General features: G+C 32.4%; 1 protein-coding gene and 1 long non-coding RNA gene across 3 annotated transcripts in view; one reads left to right on the plus strand and one right to left on the minus strand.

Annotated features, from left to right (window-relative positions):
* The window catches only part of LOC134692848 (heat shock 70 kDa protein 12A-like), a 44,442-nt gene that overhangs the window by 6,057 nt on the left and 16,549 nt on the right, over positions 1 to 21,836 (plus strand). For both annotated transcript variants that reach the window (XM_063553452.1, XM_063553453.1), the window contains 2 exons: positions 2,799 to 3,017; positions 3,685 to 3,841. In XM_063553452.1, coding sequence (XP_063409522.1) covers positions 2,799 to 3,017; positions 3,685 to 3,841 — 376 coding nt within the window. The remainder of the gene's footprint in view (positions 1 to 2,798; positions 3,018 to 3,684; positions 3,842 to 21,836) is intronic.
* LOC134692849 (uncharacterized) lies at positions 6,042 to 11,125 on the minus strand. Its single transcript, XR_010102281.1, has 3 exons — positions 10,974 to 11,125; positions 7,632 to 7,719; positions 6,042 to 6,290 (listed from the first exon to the last, which is right to left on the minus strand). It is a non-coding gene; the product is annotated as an uncharacterized LOC134692849 (long non-coding RNA).

Raw genomic sequence — 21,836 nt, forward strand, 5'->3', positions numbered from 1 at the left:
TTATTGTGCCATTCTAGAACTTTTACAGTTTACCGCCAATGATATAAATCAGTGGCTTAGCAAGTTTGTAATAGAGACCAGAAGAAAAGATGGGAAGCCGTATCCACCAAAGACATTATATCTTTTATGCGTTGGCATACTGAGATTTTACCGCGAGAATGGTGTGCATATGAACTTTTTGGACGAAAAAGACTGTGTATTTTATGATTTCAGACGTTCTTTGAGCGCACGCATGACCGAACTCACGAAACAGGGTATAGGCACCACTACTAAACAGGCAGAGGCGATAAGCGAGGAAACAGAAAGCACTCTCTGGGAAAAGGGCTTGCTTGGGAGTACCAGTTCTAAAGCTATAATGAATACCATGTTTTTCTATAATAGTAAACTTTTTGGACTCAGAGGTGTAGATGAGCATAGGAATCTGTCCGTGGATCAGTTCGAACTGGGAAAGGATCAGACGGGAAGCTTTATATTATTCGAGGCAGAGCCAACAAAACGTACAAAGGTAAGTTTCATTTTTCTTAAAATATTTTGTAGTTTATTGTGTGTTTTAATTCGTTTATGTGTGTAATTTGGTCACATGAGTGTCGATTGTCAGAAAATACGGGTTTCTTCGTTGAGGTCCGCGTTTCAACAGGTGCTTCATTTATGCAAATTCACTGTAAAGACGGCAGGTATATTCATATCTTGCGAAGCGTGTATGCGTATTACATTTTACCCAAATCACGCAATATAATACTTTCATATTTCACTGTTATTTTGGATTTTAAACAAATAAAGTATCTTATCTAATTCATTAATTATAACTCAGTTTTGTTCAGTGTGTCACTCAATGTCATCATTTCAATTTTTCAGGTGGACTCAATCAGCGGAACTTGAGTGGCAAAAACTTAAAACACTATCCACAAAATCCAGTACTATTTAAGATATATGAACAATATTTGAATATTGTACGTGATTTAAATGGAACAGCCTTTTATAGGATATCGCTAGATAAAGGAAGTATTAAGTTTGGTGAAGAGTCAGTAGGGGTCAACAAATTGTCTAATATCATGAAAACCATGTGTGCAGAAGCCGGAATAGATGGGTATTTCACTAACCACTCTGGTAAAAGGACATGTGCCACAACATTATACCAGGCAGGAGTCCCAGAACAAGAAATAATGAACAGGACAGGCCATAGGTCAGTTGAGAGTGTTAGAAAATATAAAAGGGCTTCCAGTGAAATGTTAAAGGATATCTCAAATATCCTTGAACCGAGTGAAAGCATGTGCAAGAAAATTAAACATGAAGACAACACAGAAATTCAAAATCGCACAGAAAATCAAGAAATATCAAAAAGTGCCGCAGGAGGCGTTAGAAGTTTGTTCACTGGATGTGTGTTCAATTTTAAAAGTGGAAGTTAAATATATAAAATGTATTTGTGATTATTTCAGTTTTTGAGGATTATGTGGTGTATTTTATTCAAAGGAATTATATATTCATTTTGGAATTCCATCTTTTTTAGTAGTGAAATTATGCATAATGGAATTGATGCATTTTTTTTGTAGTGAAATTACCAGTGTGCGCGCTATTCTCGAGGATTAGAGGATTTAATATTTGGCCTCTAGTATAAAATTTTATTAATATAATACAGTTATTAAAATTAATTTTTGTATTTATTCTAAGAAAAAGAAAGGATATGGGGTATTTGCCAATGAGACAACTACCCAACACTATAGTTTTAGTAAAAATTTAGAGTTGAAAAATATTACAGGAAAGAAAATGTTACATTGTAGGTTCTAGCTAAAAGTGTGAGGTATCTCACATACCCCATATGACCATTTTCAATCTTCTGATAAACCAATCAGAGGGTTGATATGGAACTGTGGTGTATGTGTAGATTTTTTCAATCGAAAATTAAACAAACTATGGTACAAGGAGCGTATCAGTTGTTCGGCAAAGCGTATATGGACTATACCATGATGTATTATGTTTTTCACTAGGGATACATATGTTTAAACACAACATAAAACCGTAAGACTATAACATCATGAGGTTTTCATAGAACAAAAAATTATTAAAACAAAACGTTTAGAATATTCAGCATAACAATTACATTTGTAACAAGACGCAATTATTACCAGACTTACTTAACGGAAGAATACACACAACATACGAAGTAATGTAAAGGTAGTTGATCATAATATTTGGAGGTATTCACATGATATATAGTAGTTGCAGCATAATGTAATCTCTATTGCACTCAACAAAGTTTAGCAATGACATATCATACAATTATTTGACCATAACATAAAACAGAAATGACAGGACGTAAAGGCAAAAAGACAAAATACATTAAATATTTATTTAGTTCCGGCGTTCCATATTTAAACTTGTCTACGAGCGCTCATAAACAAGCAGAATTGGGATTTGAAACGGAGAATGCGTTAATGAGACAACAACCCGTCCGAAGAGCAGAAAACAGTCCAAGGTCGCCAATGGATCTTGAACGCATCGAGACATATTTACAATCACCTAAAACAAAAAAATTACTCAGCCATAATCGTTTGACTTAATTGTGATTTAGCCCTAAACATAATAAATTAATATAAATGAATATTTCAAATAATTTTGGTAATTAAAGCTCACCATAGTAGTAACGAAATAAGGGACGTATTTTGTGATATTAGAAAATCCTTCTAAATAGTTTGGTATGACGGTGTTTTTTGTTTTTTTTATGAAAACGAATTTTGTATGTGTATTTAATTTAGTTCATAATGACACGCAAGCAAAATATTTTAAAATTTCCATTTCAGCATATCACCAATGAAATGGTTTTGAAAGACATTTCTGGCAAACATGTTTTAGCGCTTGATGTTTTTTCATTGGCAATCAAAGCATTAGTTATGCATTTGCTAGATCTTCTCGAAAACAGGGGGACTAATGTAGAGATGAAAGATATACTATGGGTATTGACAGTTCCTGCTATCTGGTCTGATGCTGCTAAACAATTTATGAGGAATAGTGCTAAAAAGGTATAACGTCCAAAGATAATCCGAGGTTTAATTTGAATGAAAATGATATAGTTATTTAGATATAGACAAACTGACATTATCAAATGTCTTTATGCTGTAACATGGTATATATTGATTGCTATGTTCATTTCATTCTGGTCGGATGCTAAGGAACATTTAGTGCTATCTTTGTTGTGAATTTTAGATATAATAAACAAAAATGTGCCAATTGTACACGGATACCCCAACCGCACTATCACTTTCTATATTAAATGGACCTACATTAAAGCATATCATAGGAAATATGTGCACTGAGTTTCAAGTTAATTGGACTTCAACTTTATCAAAAACTACATGTTGTACTTTAACCTGGAGCGGGAAGGACGAACGGACGGATGACCGGACGAACGTACGCACAGACCATTAAAATAATGCCCATTAATGGGGCATTAAGTATTATGCTTTGAAAGGAATAGTCTTTGATAGGCATCTTGGTCCTTGACCGAATGATCACTGTAATTGAGCAATACTGTAACTTTCATCACGATAATCTTAAACATATGTTCTTTCTCATTCCCCTCTTCAGCACGTCTCATTTTTAAAAGTATTTATGACCATCTACGTCTGACCATGATTCATGAACCGAACGTATACAAAAATGTCATCTAATGATTATCTTTTTTTTCAGGCAGGCATTACAGAAAATAATTTGAAAATTGCGCTTGAACCTGAGGCAGCATCCATTCATTCTCAATATCTTCCTACAAAGAAACTAATTGGAACTGAAAAACAAGGATTCACAATGACTGAGCCTGGAACAAAATATATGGTTGTTGATCTCGGTGGTAATGTTTCTTAAATGTATAGTGTTGTAGTCCAGAAGCTTTTCTGACTAATTTGACAAGATCTACAATAATTTAATATCGTCGAAATTTTCAGACAACTTTTTAGCTCACCTGGCCCAAAGGTTCAAGTGAGCTTTTCCCATCACTTTGCGTCCGTCGTCCGTCGTCGTCCTGCGTCGTTAACTTTTACAAAAATCCTCTTCTCTGAAACTACTGGGCCAAATTAAACCAAACTTGGCCACAATCATCATTTGGGTATCTAGTTTAAAAAATGTGTCAGGTGACCCGGCCAACTAACCAAGATGGCCGCCACCGCTAAATAAAGAACATAGGGGTAAAATGCAGTTTTTGGCTTATAACTCAAAACCAAAGCACTTAGAGCAAATCTGACATGAGGTCAATTGTTGATCATGTCAGGATCTATCTGCCCTGAAATTTTCAGATGAATCGGACAACCTGTTGTTGGGTTGCTGCCTCTGAATTGGTAATTTTAAGGAAATTTGGTGTTTTTGGTTATAATCTTGAACATTATTATAGATAGAGATAAACTGTAAACGGCAATAAAGTTCAGCAAATTAAGATCTATAAATAAGTCAAAATGACCGAAATGGTCAGTTGACTCCTTTAGGAGTAATTGCCCTTTATTGTCAATTTTTAACCATTTTTCGTAAATCTTAGTAATCTTTTACAAAAATCTTCTCCTCTGAAACTCTTTGGCCAAATTAAACCAAACTTGGCCACAATCATCATTGAGGTATCTTTTTTAACTAATGTGTGGCATGACCCTGCCAACTAACCAAGATTGCCGCCACAGCTAAAAATAGAACATAGAGGTAAAATTCAGTTTTTGGCTTATAACTCTGAAACCAAAGCATTTAAAGCAAATTTGACATGGGGTAAAATTGTTTATCAGGTCAACATCTATGTGCCCTGGAATTTTCAGATGAATCCGACAACCGGTTGCTGGGTTGCTGCACCTGAATTGGTAATTTTAATGAAATTTTGCTGTTTTTGGTTATTATCTTGAAAATTATTATAGATAGAGAACACTGGACACTTTTAATTTGCAAAACACTCATTTGCAAATCCGCCGCCGCCTCAAACAAAAGCTACAATATCATGTATATAACCAAAATGTGCGGAATTACATGGGATTCAATAATTTCATTGGTTTTCTACTGTTTCTTTCATATTTATTTTGCAATTTGAATTATAAAAACATGGGATTTTCAATATCCCATGGGACAGGGCAAAATCCCATGGGATTGACCATTATCCCATGGGATTTTGGTTAAATCCCATGGGATTTTTTTTGGTCCCATGGGATAATTGTAGTCCCATGGGATATTTGTTGTCCCATGGGACAAAAAAAATCCCATGGGATTTTTATTATCCCATGGGATTTTCAATATCCCATGGGACAAAATAAAATCCTATGGGATTAAAATTATAATTATATATATATAAATATAAAGTTATGTGTATGCTACATTGAATGCTGTTTGGTAGTAAAATGTTTTAAATGTATACAAGTTTTTTTTAATATATTTTTTATATATACATATATATATATTTTTTTTCATTTTGTCACATACATGTTTTTTATTTGTTTATATGACAATAAAGATTAATCTTATTTTGGAATGTATAATAATATTTACAGTCAAAGAATAAAGTCCTTTCACTGAAACAAAATGATGAAATGTCTAAATAAGTGAAAAAATATTGTTTTGAAATCTTTGTCTTGTTTATTCTATTATGAAAAATAGAACTGAAAAAATATTTTACATATATATAATATTTTTATTCTGACTGAATAGTTTACTCTTTTCATGAAGTAAGATTTTCTTTGTTATAGTTTCATTGCAATACTTGTATAATTTGAATTATATATACTTTTGTGGTGTACATAATAGTATGCCTATATTTTCAAATTTATAATATAAACACTTTTTGTTAAAGTTTTTGTTTTCTTTATTCACAACTTGCTATGTACAATTATTCAGTCCACTACATAAGAGTGAAGTCAATAAATAATTTCATTCACTAGAATATTCCTGCAATTCTTAGACAAAACATTTTTTCAATCTGTTCTTCAAAGATCTTCCTCTGTACATCTTTATTGAATGGAGAGATTCAAATGAGAAAACAGCAAATTTTTTTGGACACCAACATTCTAATATTTTGTTCATTCGTTCCATCTTTCAATTGATATTTACATTGTTGTATCTTTATGATCAAGTTCTTGTGCATCAATGCTCGTGATGATATGACTCCTTTTTGTTTATAGTCATCATGTTGAAATTTCCTCTTTCAAATAAATGTAGGAAAAAACACGTTCCATTTCAAGTTAATAAAAAAAGTCGCACTATGGAGAAAAATATCAGCTTTAAGTTTTCTGTTCAGTATTGATCTGTGAATGATGACCATGAAAATCAAGATGTCTGACCTACAAATACACAAACTCAAAAATTATCAGTGAAGAGATCAATAAAATGGCTATTTTATCATGTTTATGGTTATTATGATAAACTTTCATTTGAATATTCAAGTACTAAATTACAGTACACGTTTAACTTTTATAAAAGTTTAGTTAAAGTACAGCTTAATTAAAAATTATAATAAACAAGAATTCGTCCAAGGTACACGAATGCCCCACTCGCACTATCATTTTCCATGTTCAATGGACCATGAAATTGGATAAAAAATATAATAAGGCATTAAAATTAGAAAGATAATATCATAAGGAACATGTGTACTAAGTTTCAAGTTGATTGGACTTCAACTTCATCAAAAACTACCTTGACCAAAAACTTTAACCTGAAACATGCACTTTCATTTTCTATATTCAGTGGACCATGAAATTGCGGTCAAAAGTTTAATTTGGTTTAAAAATTAGAAAGCTCATATCATAAGGAACATGTGTACTAAGTTTCAAGTTGATTGGACTTCAACTTCATCAAAAACTACCTTGACCAAAAACTTTAACCTGAAGTGGGACAGATGGATGAACAGACAGACGGACAAACGGACGCACAGACCAGAAAACATAATGCCCCTCTATTATCGTAGGTGGGGCATAAAAATAAAGGCCACTGATGAGTTAAAAAAGACATTACATTTCAAATGCCAAAAAATGGCGTTTTTGCACCAAAGGTAGATAATTTAGAGCTTTTTCAATGATATATACATTTTAAAAGTCATCTGGGGCCAAACCGAATTGATCGTTTTGAATGATTTGATGTACCATATGATAAAGTAATAAATAAAATGAGTTATGAAAAAAAAGTATTAAATATTTTTTCTGAAATTGTTATACCCTAGAGCCTCTTTAAATGTAATTTGATCTCTATTGGAGAAATGTCTCATTGGAAATCAGACTGCTAAGTGTTTCTTATTTTTATATCAACTCAGCTATATTATACCTGTCCAATATCAGGAGCTTGTACATAGTTCAGTGGTTGATGTTGGTTCATATCCGTCATTTTTATTTTTCATAATTTTTTGTTTTTATAAATTAGTCTGGTATATTTGACGTTTGAATTGATGCTCTGTTTCAAATTTGGTTAGTGTTGTCTTTTATAGATTACTATAACATGTATAGGGTATGGGTTTTCTCATTATTTACACATGTTACAGGTCATCAATGGCCTCTAATAAGTAATTACAATGGTTACATCCACTAAATTGAACTCTGATGGATAGTTTTCTCATTCATCATACCACATCTTATTTTAATAAATATTTAATCATTATTCACGAACAAAAACTTTTATAACAGTGGACTTACCATTTAGGCTTTGTTGACCTCTGTAAATCTTATTTTGTTGATAATTTCTTCTGTTTATAGTTTCCCCTTTATATTTAATGTTCTTGCCCTACACATAAAAGGGTAAAACATCATTTAATGACAAAAATAACTACTATATCATAATTAGTAGGCAACTGAAAATTTTGCCTTATTTGTATATATAACATCAACTTACTCATCATTCTTGCTGTTCAATATCATGAATATTATCATTATTCTATGAATCAGAGGTCACAGTAAAATTAACCTTGGCAGGCAGACATCTTTTTTTATATGATACCTTGTATTCATTCCATTCAACAACAAGTAGACCTATGCTTAGAAAAACTGATAAAATGACAAAACCAAGAAAACTTATCATTGACCAAAGAACAATTAAATGCGGTCATGGTTTATATATGAATCTGCCATTCGGATATGCACAAGGGGCCTTATTGCTTACAGTATCCGGAAAAAATACCACAGCACAAAAACTAAACATTTTCAAAGTTCCTTATACCCTGCCATTTTGTTATGGATGTGCCTGTTCCAAGTCAGGATCCTATAATTCAGCACTTGATTGTCGTTTGTTTATGTGAAACATATCTGTTTTTTATTTTTTTTTGTACATAAATTAGGTTGTTAGTTTTCAACTTTCAACTTGGCTATCATCATGAGCATGTGTAAATTCATACAAGTGTTTGGAAAACAGGAAGTTGTGGAGTGATGAATCTAAAAATGCATCACACGGTATAGCGGACTTATTTATTAAACCCTGAAACCAAATTTCAGAAATCCTTCTATATGTCTATTGTAGTTCCTGAGGAAAATGGGACAAAAAATATTCATTTACTGACGCAAGGATGGATGGACAGACAGGGGTAAAACAGTATCCCCCCCTTTTTAAAGTAGGGGTATAATTTTAATACGGGGGTATAAAAACCCTTGCAAGATGTCAAAACAAAAAGAAGTAACCTAATTCTTACTTGTTAGGGGCTATTTATTTATTGTAGGTTATACAAATAACAATACAACATAAGCTCTGAAGAGCTTTTATCCGACATACATACATGACAAGCACAATACTGACAGTGATTTAGCTAGCGCTCGTCACTTTCGTATTTTACGAAAAGGTTTTCGAAATGACGAAAATATTTCATATCAATTTCGTCACTTAAATTTGGAAAGTGTAAAAGTATTTACACATCAAATTACTTGAATTCTACCTGTCTTTATGATTCTGACAAGTTTATGGCCCTCAGGTAATTAACGTTTACCAAAGGTGTTAAAAGTTGTGATGACAAGTAATCCGCTTATCGCCAATCAGATGGGTCACTAATCCCTTAATTATCATTATAAAACCTCATAAATGACCATCATAATAATCTATTTAAGTTAAATCAGTCAGTCAGCATTTCATTTTAATCATTTCTCACAGTTCAGTCGTATTTTCGTCATTTGAACAAGATTGATAAACTTCCCGGACATTTCAACTTTATTTAAATTTCAATATTTCCCTTAGGATTATAATTTGCAGTTTGCTTGTTGTAGTTTCGTCATTTCAACGTATTTTCGTCATACTCTATATAAATATATTCATCAATAACTTTCGACAACTTCGATTAAAAAGAATGAACTTTATTCAAAACGTAAATATTTTCACTTGCAAACAGGTGCTTCCTGTTCAATGCATTGCGCATGCGTAAAAGTTCGTAGATGAATCCGGTTTTATTCTAAAATTATTATTCAATTGTCACTTCCCGTTTTCATTTCATTTCGTTTAAAAATCGAAAGTAAACGTGATCTACAGTCTACAGTCATAAGAATTGTCCCATTAAGTATAGATGCAGATCCTTCTATCCAATATTAAAGAAATTGATTCCAAATAGATATTAAAACGTATTTTCAAGGATATAAATGATTGTGAACTGAAGTGAAAAAGTCGTTACAAGTTCATTTGTGCAGTGGTTAAAAATAAAGGCACCCAACTTTTGTTGATAAGGGATGTGCCCTGAAAATAACTGAAGTGAAGTTTTGACCATATTACCAGATCCCTGTTCTTATCTTCATATCTTAGCATCACATCAGTCAATTCATTCAATATTGCAAATAACTGCCTACATTAGCAATCCTAAAGTCTTCAAAGATCCTAGACTAGTCCTTGAAGGACTTGGACATATATGTATAGCTAGTTTGATAAACATCCTAGATCCCTTGCTTTATAAAAAAATAAGGCTGATTTTTATCACGCGCAAAAGTGACTAAAGCCCTCAAAATCCTAGCTAAAACCCTGACAATACATTTGTACATGAAACATAAAGCTCATCAATGAGATAGTAGTCTCAGATAGAGAGAGACAGGGTCAACCAAACTCCCCTATTCAATCTGAATGTACATGATGTAGGACAGAAAGTCACATTTAAAAGTCACACACTGTCACAGGACAAAAAGTCTAAAGTTTAAAGATTATTTTTCTTTGAACAAAAAAGAACTCTTTTTGTATTTTTCTTGAAGTTTTATACATGAACATGATGTAGCAACTTTGTAATTAAAATTTATTAAAAACAACTAAATCAGTGCTTTAGGTTTGCGCACATTACCATTACATTTGCACACAAAAATCATTACGTACAATGTGTGCAGCTTTTGATTACATTTGCACTCATTTTTTTACATGTAAATATAAAAAAAAGATATGGTATGATTGCGTTTTACAGCTGACTATGCGGTATGGGCTTCACCTCGGCTTTGCTCATTGTTGAAGGCGGTATGGGCTTTACCTCGGCTTTGCTCATTGTTGAAGGCTGTATGGTGACCTATGGTTGTTATTGTCTGTGTCATTTTGGTCTCTTGTGGACAGTTGTCTCATTGGCAATCATACCACATCTTTTTTATATTGGCTCATTGTTGAAGGCCGTAAAGACCTGTAGTTGTTAATGTCTGTGTATTTTGGTCTCTTGTGGACAGTTTTCTCATTGGCAATCATACCACATCTTCTTTTTTATAATATGAACATGATGAACAATCATGACAATTTCCTTAAATTCAAAATGAATATATGTAATAAAAAGAAGATATTTCAAAATCTTTTTTCATTTACATTCAAACAATTGTCAACAAATTGTTTGTGACTTTTTGTCCTATCAACTTTGTTACTTTATGCCTGAGTTTGACATGTGTCTGACTTTTTGTCCTGGGACTTTTTGTCGGAATGTCCTGTGACTTTCTGTTCGTTTACCTTCCATCTTAATCAGTGAACTGAATAATTGTTTTTTGCAGAAGTCCGGGTAATGTTAAAAGATCTTAAAAAATCACATGTGCAAATTAAGAGTCAACACTTACACAGGGACTACACAATACTTTTTCAGAATGTCAGCAAAAAAGGATCACTGGTGACAGGGGAGTGTAACCGATGAATTGATTTAGAATCAGATAAGATTTTCCCGGTACGTCAAACACCGCTCAGGAGGACCTCCTGAGTGATTACATGCAGGGCATACAAAGTGCACTCATGACAGACCCTATAAGTCGCCGTATCTGCACACATGATGGATGTACATATTCGTTATAGATCGTTATACACTTCTCATTTTAGAGTTAAATTTGCAAGTAACGGCCGGGGAACCTCTTCAGATTTTAAAATAATAATGCTACTAAAAAATTATTATTTCCCTCAATTTTCGCAATTTCTTCGCTATAATTATTAAATCTTTATGCGACTGTGCTTTTAGTGAATATAAATGATGACGTGGGCCTCACGAATAAATATAAATATGAAATATACTGGAACATCGATTAGCATAGATCGGGCAGAAGAGTAGACTTCCACATAAATCTCGAAGTTATTTATTACGGATAATATAGACTGTGCTCCTGAATAAAGTTGTCAAATACATTAATTTGTGTTTTTTACTTCTACAAGAAATTTGATTCAAATGCTAATTTCGCACCATTTGCTGAGCAGAGAATCATTCTAAGCCAGGAACAGTCTATACTAACTGATAACAGTAAGAATAGAACGTCTCTGTAAAAAGGCAGTCAAATCCTAACAGAACTGTAACTTAATGATACATGTACATCAAGTTCCAGCACCTCACCAAGCACCCTTGCCTTGCATACTGAGATGGCAAACTGGTGTGTGTCAGTATTTTGATATATAATTTTACAACGATCCTTAAAAAATAACCAAACAAACGTTGAATCAAACGATATGAACCTACGCAGTTTTATCTAAATCTTTGTTAAAATACGATTTTAAATTGTTCAATTCTTTCTATTTCATAATTTTGTCAAAGTCTACTTTTTAAAGTTTTAAATTTTAAAGAAAAAAATAATATTCCATTTTGATTTGAAGAAAATCTTTTTGAACTGTTATGACATGGTGTTGCAATGCTGATTACAGGTAACTAACATACAGTATTTTTCCATTACGACAGTGCGTGTATTCTCGGGTGTGTATAACGTATAGTTTTCTAGAGAACATCCTGTCTACGTGTAATACAGATTGATGACATTATACAACATTTCTTTTGTTAAATGTGATAAGGTATCTGTGTCTATTCGCTATTTCAACACCACTAATTTTTCGACGAGAAAAAATAAAAAAAATAATTTATATGAAATTAAGAAGAAAAGTAGCAAGTATATATAAACTTCAGTAATTACGCATTGAGTAAACATAATTTCAATATTGCATGAACAAATCCGTGAGAAAACGTATACATGTATGAATTAAGATGTGTTTAAAAAGACCCATTGGCTTTATTTCACACTAGGACCTAAGATAACTAGAACTAAGCAATGTTTGATGGTTGAGTGGGGACTCATTGACTGCCTTAGAGGGGTCACGTCCAGTCATGCTTCCGTGATTCCCTATATAATCTACCATTTGTTTCCCAAGATTTAGGGGGGGGGGGCGGCTAAAAAAAACGAAATCCGCCTCTGCTAATTGGGAAGTCATTTGGTCTGATACACACATATATATAAATATACCTCTGTGGCGGATCCAGCAATGTGAAAAAGGGGGTCCCAACCCAGGACAAAAGGGGGAGGGGTGGTTCCAACCATATGTCCCCATTCAAATGCATTGATCTTTCAAAAAAAGGAGTGGTTCCAACCCCCCGAAACCCTCCCCCTGGATCCGCCACTGATACCTAGTATGCATATGATTAAGAACAGCTTTAAATATATGCATATAAAATAATGGTACGTCTAAAAACCGTTAAGGATCTCTTGGTTGCACACTGGACATTAAGTAACTTAGGACATGTATATATAATAGTGAGAGTTCAGGGTATACATTCGATTGATTTAAACTTATTTTATAATTTTGTAATTTTTGTTTTGGTAAAATCAGAGACATATAATACATGTATTGAGACATATATTATACACGTACATATAATACATGTGTCTCTGAAAAAATCAAACCATCTTTAAAGAAGTTATTTCAGTTTGAATCGACTGTCTTTTGCATTAGGATTCCAAAACGTTAATGTTATTTACAAATGCCAAAACCTGCAAATATATTTTAGGCAGAAAGAAACATTTATATTCGGTGATTTTTACACTAAACGTTTTTGTAATTTGTTTTAAAAATATTAAAAAGTACATGTACATCGTTTTTTCCAGATTTGTATAGTAACTGGTTTAATTAAGTCCCCTTGATGAAATTTAAATTGCGAGACGCTAATTAATAAACTATCTATCGGCATGCGCCATTATTTGGGATACGTCACGGATGACCCACGGGGGATGACCTATGGTCATATTCAAAACGATAGACCAATCATCATTTGAATTTGGTCAATTGATCTTTAATAATTAGGACTAATTGGTGATGGCAGAGAATGTGTCGCTGGTGATGGTTAAAAACATATAGAAGTATAAACTTTGCCAAAAAAAAGGTTTCCTTGGAAAAAATTATGAAAATATATGAATATATGCTAAATATGTTTTTCTTTCCGAAATAATAATTTAAGACGTTTAGAAATAAAAAAAAATCACAGTTGGGAAATTTTCAATTCAAGTTATTTCATTTTGAAAACGTTGAAAATATAGATCTTTTTCGATGTACAAAAATGTGGGCCGCTTGGATATCAACTTGTGAAACCCTGCTTAATTAGGGTTTGTCTACTTTCGTCTTTTTAAGATTTCAAGATTTTCAAGATTTATTGATAACGCTCAGACACATAAATGTGCAACATGAGGTCAAAGTATAATACATAAACAATTGAATGACGAAATGACGAAATGATATATATATATATATTGCCAAACATTCTATAATCAAGGATTTGTACAAGGCCTTGTTATAATATAATGAATCTCATCGCCAATATCACCATAATTACATAAAGAACAGATACAATATTGTCACAAAGAGTTGCCATCTAACAATTCAAAAAGAAATGTTGAGTCGAAACTGAGGTACCAAATCTATAAAAAGAATCACTATTTTAGTCGAAATTAAACTGTATATATTCTTTTTTCAAAACTCCTGAAATAATTTAACATTATCTATAGAGAGCTTACATATGCAAATCTTTTTAGAAGTATGTGAGCGTAAATATAATTTGTTTATTATCCCCCCCCCCCTTTTTCCTTTTATAAAATTTAATTGTAAACGATTTTCTTTCTTAATTTGTGTTTGCTCATTAACTGGGGTTCATGCTGTCAAAAAACAAAAATTTCTCCATGTGTATAAGTTATTGATAAGATTTTTTTTTTGAAGCCGCCAGAAGAATAACGGTACGCCTAAACACCGCTTGAAGAACCTCCTGATTGCACTAATGACATATATACGAAGTGCACTCAGGACCCTTTATAGTCATCGCACACAGGATGGATGCATATATTCGTTATACCAGAGACATATAATACATATGTCTCTGGTTATACGCTTCTTATTTTACAGTTAAATTTGGTAGAATTTGAATTCGAACTTAGATAGATATGTTAATTCTTTTAAAATAATGAGGGCACGTGTCACTGATTACACAACTACTGAGCCATGAACTATCCAATCAACAAAACTGATTTGATTATCTTTATTGTTGTTTATAGATTGTGTTGTTAGTACAGTGTGACCATGCGGGAAGTAATATTGTGACGTTTAAAATGAATATCACGATGTTTTAAGATTTTCGTATTTTATTAAAATTTTGTTCCATTAATTTTTAAGTTTTATTCTTAATTTAATTATCGTGTCCTGGACCAGTAATTAGTTCTTTGTACGATTTTGAAAAGGGAAATAAATGTTCATACTTTTAAAGAATTTATATTAATTAAAGTTTGTATATGGAATCCGTTCTTAACTGTAAAAGCCGTACTTTTCAAACAATCAAACTAATATACATGTAATTAGATATTATTTCTCATGTTTATCGAACTTGTCCAGGAATTTTATTTTTGAGTTATACGAATGTTTTAAGAAATCCGCATTTATTAAGGTTTTTTTCTTTAATTAAAGTCGTTTTGTCCAGTTTCACAAGCCTGAAACGAATTTCAATGTGAACATAAATTCTGAAAATGAACTTGTCTCCGTTTTCGTCTCCTTTTTGAAAATAATGATATTTTGGGTATAATTATTTCTAAACAATATGTAAGTTAGATTGTAGTAAGATTCTAAACTTAATTTAAAAAAAAAGATTTTTGTTACAGCGAGAAAGACTTTTTCGAAGACAGTCTATTGACACGAAATCCGTTCAAACCACATCTAAGTCTTCGTGCACAGATTTCCGTTAAGGTTAAACTGAATATTGTACATAATTGTCTTCTCTTGTATAATGGTTTGTTGAGAATAAAGATATACAAATTCAATAAAATTTGATATTCAGTCAACATTGTGTTTGTTTAAAAACTTGATTTAGAGAGAGAGAAAAGAATCACACTGAAAACCAAAAATCGAACTTGTTACAGAAAAAAAACTATAAAATAATTTTCTTTATTCGTGAACTGCAAAACACAACAAATTAATTTACCCTTCATCATGAAAAATAAACTGAAAAAGTACATCGAATGAGATATTTTATTTTTTCTATCTATATGCAAATTCATGTTAAAGGTAAAACTGAACTAACAATACAATTCCTAAAAAAAATCATGGCTCAGTAGTTGTGTAATCAGTGACACGTGCCCTCATTATTTTATTAGAATTAACATATCTATCTCAGTTCGATTCAGGCGGGGATCCAGAGGTGGGGGGGGGGGGGGGTCCGGGGGTTGGAACCCCCCTATTTTTTTAACCGATCAATGCATTTGAATGGGGACATGTAATTGCCCCCCCCCCCCCATTTTGTCCTGGGTTAGGACCCCCCTTTTTAAAATGGCTGGATCCGCCCCTGCGATTTCAAATTCTACAAGCGTATAACGAATATAAACATCCATCATGTGTGCAGATACGATGACGGTAATGGGTCCTGAGTGTACTTTGTATGTCCTAAGTGCACTCGGTAGGTCCTGAGCGGTTGTTAAGACGTACCCGAAGAATAAATCATTTCCTTAACCTAAAATACATTTAACTGTAATTAAAGAAAATTCGCCTAAAACATTCTCTCATATATTTAAACAATTGTAAAATAATTAATTCAACGACTTTCTGTCTGTTTACTTATACTTGTTCAGTTTTTGTTTATACCCCTAATAAATGAAGTATTTTTTTTAGGAAAATTTACAACTAGATGAACGGAATTAAGTACTTTTTTAGGAAAATTTACAACTCAAATTTTCAAAAACAAAATTCTACACTTTTTACCTAGATTTTTTTCTCTGTCTCGAAGCCGCAACCGGTGACCCCGTATCAAACATAGCGACCAACACCTCACATGACGTATTCTCGATGTTGAGGTATTGACAATATACAATCAAATTTATCAATATACAGCAAGTAAGTAATTTGGTGTTGAATGCCAGTAGATCAGAATTTATTAATTGAACTTTACCTGTTTAAGGGGCACTAGCTGCCAAATTCATGTTCTTCATCGATTTTAATAAAATTCACATAACGTGTATATAGTGTTGAATTGTTTATTAAAATGTGACGCACAATCTTGGCTGATATGCATAAACCCATTATATTTCATGACACTGCATGAAAAAGAAATTGACTTATCGCATAATACCAGAACCAGATACATATATATATTGTATCTAATTACTCTGCCAAAACTAAAAAATAAACTACCGTAAGTCCACATAAGAGGGTATGGAGGTGAATTAACAGAATAGAGAACAAAGGACAAAGAAAAAAAGGAATAAAGAATATTGAAAGAAAGAGAATAATGAAAAAAAGTGTAAGTTATTAAAAATATAACTAAAAAAAGACAGAAAAAAAGACACCCCGCCGAGACGAGCCTTACATGCAACTGTTCTTTGACGTTGCCGAGTTATTTTAAGATAGACATGTATTAGTAGTCAGCCCGCAAAGCCTCTTGCACCAATTTGAGGATTACCCAAGGTTAATTTTACGGCGGCTCATTTTATTTTGGCTTAGAAATAATCATAATTGACAAGTTTCCTTCCCCTGCACTTTCGATCCCACATGTAAATAGCACGGTGATTTCAAATAAGACATTGATACATTACAACACTTGCCGTCAGTATTTGAATATATTGAATAAGAAGGTATAGAAGATTAATGCACGCACACTATTATCCACCACTGGCCTAAATAGTTAGTCCGCAAACAACGAGGGTCATAAAAACCCAGCACTTTGAACACAGCCACCGGCATGGTGTGAATCTGAAAGCTTCCCACTATCCATTTCTACCAAAACTTTTGCCTTTCATTTATCAAAAATGAAATATGTTGATATTAATGGTATACATGTATAAGAATTATTGGGGAATTCAAACCATTCCTATTGTAAGTAATAAAACTAAATTTATATCAGGGTGATTGAAATGAGGGGAAAAAAGGGGTGATCAGGAGTTAGGGCCCCCTGTTTGGGAAAAAATTTGGTTGATTAAATATGGAATCACTGTGGCATGGCAGGAGCAGGCCCCTCTTAGGCAGTCGGTGGGCCCCCACTTATGAAAAATTCTGGATCCACTAAGTTCTGTGGTCTTCAGTTGTATTATCTTTTTAAAAAAAAATTACACCTGTGTAGTGTATATATCTAAAGTGTAAATCAAGGGAAAATAATGTTAACTATCTGTGCAATGGGACTTATTAAAAGGTATTTGGGGGGGGGGGGGGGGGGAGGGTGAGTCCATGGGAGGTAATCCCAACCCCCTTCAATTTGAGAATATGCTATTATCTTGTAAACGGTACAGATCCCCACCCCTAAATCATATTAATTCTTGAATGGGACGATAAAACAAATGAAATGAAATTAAAAGAAGGTCTTTGGGGGTTACCCCACCCTGTTCAATTTGAGAATGTGCTCTTATCTTGTGAACGATCCAGATCCCCACCCCTAAACCATATATATTCTTGTCGGGGACAATAAAATTAATGAAATAAAATAAAAGGGAAGTCCCACCCCCTCTAGTTTGAAAACTTGTAAACGGTCAAGATCCCCACCCCTAAACCATATATATATATTCTGGTATAGAACAATAAAACAAATCAAATGAAATATAGGGAGAGTCCATTGGGGTCACCCCCACGGTCCACCCCTACATGTTTGAGAAACTTTTAAATGGTTCAGATCCCCAGTGGTTAGGTGAAAACAAATTCCGGATCCCTGTTCCCCACCCTCAAACCATCTATATTTTTGTATGAGACAATAAAACAAATCAAATGAATATAGGACCATCCCCTTTGTCTTGGGTTGGGAACCCCCGCTTTTTAAAATGGTTGGATCCACCCTGGCATACCATCTAGCTAGCTATAAAGGCTTTAGGTGTAACACCACTAATTCAGGCCCGGCCAGAAAGCACATACCAGAAAGTGGTACATATTTAACACAAAATAGTTCCTACGCATGGACATAACTTTCAAAATATTTAGAATATTTTATTCATTTTGGTATCAAATGAAAGCTGCATGACTGGTGATCATTGTAGAACAATTTTTGACTGATAAATTTGAATAATAAAAAAATGGCATGAAATTTAAAAAGGAGGGTACATTTTGCCTTTTTGTCAGATCGGAAGTACCTGTTTTGGTACATCCGAAGTTCTGGGAACCAGTTCTTTCTTATATGCAATGTAAGGTATGTTGATTTTTTCAGTACAGGACACCAGAAGGTGTTGCTTTGACATGCAATGATTGCCACTTTATTTGAACTTAAAATAAAAGAGGTGTGCCTGCTTGAAACGGAGGAATTTAACATAGAAAGCAATGGGACCATGAATTAGTGGTGTACTTCCTATTACAGAGAATCACCAGAAATCCAATTTTTAGAAGTTGTACCTATTCCAATGAAAATAAGTCAAATATGATGTTAGTAATCAAGTCTAATCATTTTTTTGGGGTCAACAGTCCTGCTTATGGGAAATTTAAGCTCTTAAATTGGCATACTCAAGTATGTTAGCCTTTTATGGTCATACAACATGCATGCAGTTAAGACTTGACTCCAAGTTCTTATTTTTGCATTTTTTCTGATTGAAATCAATAAAACATATATTTTATGACTTGTATTTAGAAAAGAATAGCTCTTGGTCAAAGTAAACTTATGATTTTTCAAGTTTTTTTGTTTTTCTTATGGTAGCCTTTTACAATCTAGGCAAATGGTATATATGTTAGCGGCAATAAGTGAAATTAGGCATTAAGCTTAAATCCTAGGCAATAAGCTAACGCCTAGGCATTAAGTTATTGCCTGAAATTTTCAGTCATTAAGCTTATTGCCTGAAATTTGATGATGATTATTCAGCCTATTGCCGAACATAACTTTAGGCAATAAGTGAACTTTAGAATTTATCTTTATCTAGTGATGTATTCTACATATAAAGTAGTTTCTTAATTATACTTCTTATATTATATGTATTCCATACATTCATTTGACAGATCTTCATATTTTATTTAGTAATTTTAGTAATTAAAAATCAGATTTAAGGATGTATTTTTCTGACGTTTCAGTCTGGTTCTGGAATTATTTCAAAAACATGTGATACTAGTGGAAAATATCAAAATTAATTTTTTTTTGTTATAATCAAACTTCATTCTGTGAAAAATTGTGTCTTTATACATGTTATAATAAAATGTTTTTGAGTAACAAATTTTCAGTATTTTTAGCAAAATTTTTAGAAAACGGGTGAAGGTACAAAAAATGAATATACCAGAAACATGAACAAATGTACATCCTATCACTTTTTTCTTTTCAAAATTCTTAGATATGTTATTTTTCAATTATTTTAAACAAAAATGCTGAAACAATATGCATTTTGTACTAAAACAGAGAAAATCACTAATTTACAGAAAATACGATACAGAAAATGTTGGATTTTTTTTACGATAAAAGCCCAAAAATATGTAAAAATTGATGAAAAATTTGAAAATGATCTAAATTGGGTACTTTCCAAGGGCTGTAGCAAAAAAAAGTGCACCACCATTTTGTTCACCAACTATTGTTTACAGTCATATAAACCCCAAGATCAGGTTAAGAAAAAGTTTAATTCTAAAAATGTTTGGCTCCTCAGAGGTGTGCATCCTTAACTCATATTTTTATGTGACATTACAAAAAATAAAAAAAAGATTTTAATAAAGTGATATTATCAAGGGAGTGCTGGAGATTCTTATAAAATAGCTATGATAATTATTTGAAATTTTTTACCCATCACTTGTCGAGCTGCTTTGAATTGATAAAAAGTAGACAAGATTTAGATATAATCTGTTGTTTACACCATTTTCAAATTTATTTTTAATTGGATAAGTAAATTTTCTTTTTTAACAGTTCCACAACTTGTAATAACAAATGATTTTAACACTTTCTATCTAGTTTTCATATTTTCTCAAGTATTATTTGATGAGTTTTGATCTAAATAACATATTTTACAAGTAATTTTATTTCCGGTAGATGACATTTCAAAATTCAGTTTTTATAATGTGATTATGTAACAAAATGTATTTTTATTTAAAAGAATAAATGTCTTTTATTTACTCGCATTTATATTTTAGGCATTAAGCTTAATGCCTGCACACATTTTGCAGGATTTAAGCTTAAATCCTAGGATTTAAGACTAATGCCTAACATTATTTAGGCAATAGACTTACTGCCTAGGCGTTAGCTTATTGCCTAGGATTTAAGCTTAATGCCTAATTTCACTTATTGCCGCTAACATATACTCATATAAGAATTCTAAAATATCACTGTACATGCAATTTTGAACCAGTTTAGCAAGTTATCTAGCTGAGGGATATATAAATTGCTCTTATTAATCTATGTTTTACCACAGAATTATGGTTCATACCAAAAAAAAAGCCTTTTTCCAATTTCAAGAAAAAAGGGGGGATAATTTCTCATTTATGTCTTAAGTTTGGACTAATATATTTTTATGTAATGAAGAACCTCTGATAAAAATATGACTATTAGTAAGCGCATAGCTTTCCTAATAGAAATTAATAAATAAAACAGTGATATTGAGAATAAAAAAAAGTATATTGGCCACTGGTAATATACATATGCAGTTTTCTTTGAATAACCCATATGTTACTATCAGTCCAATTTGAGCTTTGAATAAATAAAATAGTCTTTGGACTAAAGCTTTATATGTTTTATATTGCTTGAAATAGATCATAGAATGAAAAAAAGCAATGAACAAGTCAATATAGCAAGTTTGGTTCTGTTATAGGTGTAACACCACTAATTCAGGCCCGGCCAGAAAGCACATACCAGAAAGTAGTACATATTTAACACAAAATAGTTCCTACGCATGGACATAACTTTCAAAATATTTAGAATATTTTATTCATTTTGGTATCAAATGAAAGCTGCATGACTGGTGATCATTGTAGAACAATTTTTGACTGATAAATTTGAATAATAAAAAAATGGCATGAAATTTAAAAAGGAGGGTACATTTTGCCTTTTTGTCAGATCGGAAGTACCTGTTTTGGTACATCCGAAGTTCTGGGAACCAGTTCTTTCTTATATGCAATGTAAGGTATGTTGATTTTTTCAGTACAGGACACCAGAAGGTGTTGCTTTGACATGCAATGATTGCCACTTTATTTGAACTTAAAATAAAAGAGGTGTGCCTGCTTGAAACGGAGGAATTTAACATAGAAAGCAATGGGACCATGAATTAGTGGTGTACTTC

Source organism: Mytilus trossulus, chromosome 12 (assembly GCF_036588685.1).
Source record: "Mytilus trossulus isolate FHL-02 chromosome 12, PNRI_Mtr1.1.1.hap1, whole genome shotgun sequence".
In the NCBI taxonomy this organism is placed as follows: Eukaryota; Metazoa; Mollusca; class Bivalvia; order Mytilida; family Mytilidae; genus Mytilus; species Mytilus trossulus.